We start from the raw sequence: 5165 nt of genomic DNA, 5'->3' as shown, positions 1-5165 counted from the left end.
TCTCCCTTAAAATCAAAATTAAGAATAAGAATTCCTCTGCATCTTTGAGTACATTGCATCAGGTGGGCTTTCGGGTGGAAGATGAAATTAATCTGTGATGTTAATCGCTGAATACAGAGCTATTTATGAAGCAGAAGGCATTGAATCCGGAGCGTTTTCAGTCCAGACGACGACAAGTTCTCTGTTATTAGCCTCCTTTCTGCTCATTGCAGAAATGATTTACCGATCGGAGAATATCTCGGATCATCCATAGTCTGATTTAACCGGAGTAGACAATGAAGCTCAGCTGTTTCACGGTACGTAGCCTGCAATGTTTGGTTTTTCCGGTACAAGATTAGCTTTGAATATGAGTGTTTCTCTGTTGCCCTTAAATGCACAATTGGGTATGTTTCGTTTTCAGTCATTATTCGTAATCATATCCCTTTCGTCTTCCATATCATCGAATTTGAATAAGCACTCATTAGTGGTCTCATATCTCGTTAATTCATGTGGATTGACCCTAAAATCTGCTCAGTCTGCCACTAACAATAAGAATATAAGTTTCTTTTTTCAATCTGCTGAAAGATTAGACTCAGTGCTTAGATTTCTCAAGGAACATGGATTCACCAATTCCCAAATCTCCAAAATTGTTGGGGATCGGCCCCAGGTGCTTTTAGCACACCCAGAAAAGACGCTCTTGCCCAAGTTCGAGTTTCTGCGTTGTATAGGGGCTTCAAGGTCGGACATTTCCTTAATTTTTTGTAGGAATCCATATTTGTTGGTTCGGAGTACAGAGCGATTTCTGATCCCACGGTATGAGATCATTAAAAGTGTTCTTGTTTCTAATGAGAAAGTAGTTTTGGTCCTGAAACGCATGGGAAGAACTTTTCCGGTGAACCGCTTTTCTAACAATTTATCATACTTAAGAGGCATTGGAGTCCCTCAATCTTTAATATCTCACTTGGTCACCCAGTGTCCGTCAGTCATGTGCCAAGAAGTGGGCAAGTTTGCTGAAGGGGTTAAAAAGGTTACAAATCTAGGATTTGACCCTTCAAAAACTGCATTTGTTGAGGCAGTTCGTGTTTTCTATACGCTGTCAAATAAAACATGGGAACATAAGATGAAGATGTATAGGAGGTGGTGTTTCTCTGAAGATGAGATTTGGTTGATTTTCAGAAAGCATCCCATATGTATGACAATTTCTGAGGAGAAGTTCATGCGTACAATGGATTTTCTTGTGTGCAAGATGGGTTGGCAGCCTGCTGATGTCGCTAGAGTTCCAGTTGTGTATTGTTTTAGTTTGGAGAGGAGGATCATGCCTAGATGTTCGGTTGTAAGAGTTTTGCTTTTAAAGGGTTTGATTAAGGCAGACATCCGTTTATCATCAGTTTTGATTCCTTCTGAAAAGCGCTTCTTAGAAATGTTTGTGATCAAGTATCAAGAACAGGTGCCTCAATTGTGGGATCTCTTTAAGAGAAAAGTGGATCTTACTGAACCAGGTTTTGGTTTTGATGATAAATCCGGGATTCTGGGTTAGGAAATATACGGTATGCAGCATGTCAATCTTAAACCCATGGATTTCTGTTTATAGATGCTTTGTAATTGGTTCTTCTAACTTCTTGGTGACCTGGCAAAGCTTGAGTAAGTAACTTTGCTAACTTTTTTATATCTTAGTGGACTGCCTTTGATTGTTTAATTTAGTAGATGTTTATTTAAAGGTGTTACTTTGCTGAACTGGTAATATAATGAATAATTCTGATAACTAAATTTCACTTTTCATTTTTCTCTTGTATGGCAATTTTCTTTTTTGTTTTGGCTTAACTAATGCTTTGATTCCGCTGTCATGTTTAATATTAATCTTTATAGTGTATTTTGTGTTTGGTGGGACAAAGATGATGGCTTTCTTTTCCTCATGATCAAGTCATCAAGATAACTTAGGGTGAATAATGGTGAATGTTATTATAATTATTAATATATCTTTTGATAAGTAGTGCATTTTATTGTTAGTTATCCAAATTGTGTAGATTGTTGATACTTGCTAAATGTATTATGTTTTCAGACGACACTGAATAAATTTTTGAGTTCCGTACTGATAGAATATGAAAACAAGAAACTTGGTTTCTTCCTATGGGAATGGATATAAAAAGTTTCATATTGCTAAGCAAGAATTGAAGGTGGAATTTGATCCTCTTAACCTTGAAATTTGTTTTTTGCTTTTGGCACTGTAATTGGCTGGTGAACATAAGATATCTGGATCTTCCGGTGGTGGAACTGCTTGCACCTATTGCTAGATACACGAGCCTTTAAAAGGGAATCATCACCCGGTGCTCAAATCACTGGTTTGTGCTGAAGGAGTAATCATACCCAGATACTCTAGTCACTGGTTTGTGCTGAAGGAGTAAGTAAGGAATAGTAAAAATACTTTATCAATTGAAGAATCTACTTCTTATACCCAGCCATGGATGGATCCGGTAAGTATATGGACCACAGTGCAATAGAAACAAATAAGCAATTGGATATGGTAGTTTCAGTGGACCCCTAGCTATAACAAGAAGAAAGACAATATGGAGAAGGGGGCAGATTGTGAAACCCGTAATGCTTATGGCATGTGAAATACGCTTGTTTCAAACTCCATGATATACCAATTGATATGAAGGGTTGAAGGAGAAGACTAAGAATCAACCGAGGATGGCAGCTCAAATTTTAGCTGACACCCCACTGGAAGTGGGAATACTTCGAGAAAATCACAGTGTTACTAGTTTGTTGAAACCCTATTCAATGGAGATTGCCAAGTTAACAACTGCTGAGACTTGTGCTAATGTTACTAATTTTATGGGTAATAATTCTCTGGTTCTCTCACAGGTAACATAATTCTTTCTAAAAATTTTTAAACCAACCAACATGTTGAGGAACTTAACTGCCTATGCTAGTGAAATTCTAATGCTTAGTGTTTCTTGCACATTATACTATTATAATTGCCTTTACATGATCTTTTGTACAAAGTGCATTGTGATATTTTTTAATAGTGCATGCGAATATCATGCAACACAAGCTTAAATCTCTTATTATACCATACATTTGATGCATATGAGAGTAGAATAAGGTGAACTCTTTCCATCTTGAATAAGATAGGTGTATTGTCATGGAGTTTCTTTTTAAACCATTCTTATAACTGATGCAGAAGCATTCTTTCTCTATTTTGTCAAGTTGATTCTGTTGTCATTTAATGTGGTGGTAGGAGTATGAAAGGAATAATAATTGGTGAAAATACCAAATTTGACCCTGAACTATACTGTTGAATCCCACATCGGTTTGAAATCGGTTTGGAATAGGGAATAGGTAATGTGTCCCTTATAAGGGTCACAAGCACTCCTTCCCTTGAGCTGGCTTTTGAGATGAGTTAAGTCTGACCCAATTTTAACATATACGATAGGGATCAAAGATATCAAATTTCATTTTTTAGTCCAATTTTTTCTTTGAACTATCATTAAAAAGCCAAATAAGGTCATCACTTGTTATGGTTTTAAAGTCCAAGCTATAATCTACTTAGTTTATTTAATTTTATATGGACTTATTTGGCCTTTTAATGAGAATTTAGGGGGAAATTTGGATTGAAATTTAAAATTTGGTATATTTAATCCTTGTATGGTTATTTGACCTTTTAGCTGTAATAATTCTACAATCTCAAATACATGAGGTATTTTATTGAAATCAATCTGTGTGGTTTAGTTTCGACCTTGTTGGAACTTAATGCAGCGACCGTGTTCATTTACAAGCAATATGAACCGGACATTGATGGAATAGGAAAGGTTTCTGCTGGGCAGTATAGGATTTAAAGAGGTGACATGAGGAAACTCCCCACGACAGTGTCATCATTTGTACAGACAAAAGAATCCTGCAAAAAGAGAATAGACCTTCTGTGGCAAATGAGGAAAAGAAAAATGACGTGTGGAGGATCTGCTAACTCTTTTGCGCATTTGCTAGAAACTGTAGAAAGATGATCTTTTTTCTAAGAGGATTTGAATGGTTGGCTTTTTATTTTTATAGACATACTATAGTTTCTTATTTTGTAAACTTCTAATGTTAATCAATGGCTTTATTGATTACAGAGCTTCATTTAATATGGAGCAATAAATTTTTTTATAAAACTCAGCTATAACACAAGATAATGGTAAAACTCCAACTCAGAATGGGCTTATAGTCTTGATCTTAGTTTGATTCAGATCATGAACCGATCATTCCCTCTTCCTTTAGATCAGTCTGAAAAAATTAATCCGCTTTAAAATTTTGATTTTTTTAATTTTTTATATTAGTTAGTTTTGTTTTGTTTTATTTTTTTTGTATGCATAAATAAATATTATATTATAAATTTAAATTTTATATATATTTTAATGCATAAAATATTTATATACTCAAACCAAATCAGTTTAAATTTATCAACTTGATTAATTTAATAACAAATAAATCAATAATTGGTTTGAGTCTGATAAAAAATCAATTTTAACTAAAATCCAAAATTAATTTGGACAAACCAGTTTGATAAATTGAATTAATTAACTCTGATTTGATATCTATTTCGATTAAAATTTTAATTTTTTAAGACATTATATAATTTAAAATTTAATTAAAATTATTATTAATAATTATTTATGAGATATATTAAAAGATATTTCATCAACCGTTTAATATAAAATTATTATCAATTTAAATTCCGTTTGTTTCAAAAAAATATTTTCTAAAGAAAATATTTTCTTGTATTTTTTTTTTGTGTTAAGAGCATTTAAACACTTTTTCAATTAAATAAAAAATAAATTTTTAGTTACCCATTACAATAAGAATCTTTAAATACCATGCTTGATTTGAAAATGAAATTGAATAATTGAATCGATTTTGAAACTTTTTTTTTTCTGATTTTAAAGTTTCAATTTAGTTTTATTCGAATTTTTTAATGAAATTGATTTCATTTCATTTTGAAATCCAAGTAGTAAGAATAGTTAAATCCTTCACTTCGATAATACTACATCATAATATCTCTAAAACAACTTTCCACCACAACCCAATACACCCATCTTTTTTTTCTATTCTCATCTCCTATTTACTGTCATATACTTATATTTTTTTAACAAAGTTTGGGCTCCATCAATGGCATCCTCTCCAAAAATCTCACCTACACATCCAATCTTTTT

At 33.1% G+C, this 5165-nt stretch overlaps 1 protein-coding gene across 3 annotated transcripts; it reads left to right on the top strand.

Moving 5' to 3' along the window:
- Positions 1 to 4095, top strand: LOC110627157 (transcription termination factor MTERF15, mitochondrial). Of its 3 annotated transcripts, none has more exons than XM_043962044.1 (2): positions 1 to 1620; positions 2226 to 4095. In XM_043962044.1, exon 1 carries the CDS (start codon positions 311 to 313, stop codon positions 1514 to 1516), a length of 1206 nt encoding a protein of 401 aa, XP_043817979.1. In that variant the 5' UTR covers positions 1 to 310; the 3' UTR covers positions 1517 to 1620; positions 2226 to 4095. The 3 variants fall into 3 exon arrangements, with proteins under 3 accessions (XP_043817979.1, XP_021629103.1, XP_021629105.1); XM_021773411.2 differs by having other exon boundaries at positions 2039 to 4095; XM_021773413.2 differs by having other exon boundaries at positions 1 to 2841; positions 3736 to 4095.
- Positions 4096 to 5165: the final 1070 nt, after the last annotated feature.

Source organism: Manihot esculenta, chromosome 11 (genome assembly GCF_001659605.2).
Source record: "Manihot esculenta cultivar AM560-2 chromosome 11, M.esculenta_v8, whole genome shotgun sequence".
Classification (NCBI taxonomy): Eukaryota; Viridiplantae; Streptophyta; class Magnoliopsida; order Malpighiales; family Euphorbiaceae; genus Manihot; species Manihot esculenta.
Note: the sequence above shows the minus strand (reverse complement) of the source record. Positions and strands in the feature narration are given on the sequence as shown.

Bases quoted from the DNA above. Each gene is read 5' to 3' on its own strand.
- LOC110627157 (XM_043962044.1), top strand. From the start codon at position 311: ATGTTTGGTTTTTCCGGTACAAGATTAGCTTTGAATATGAGTGTTTCT.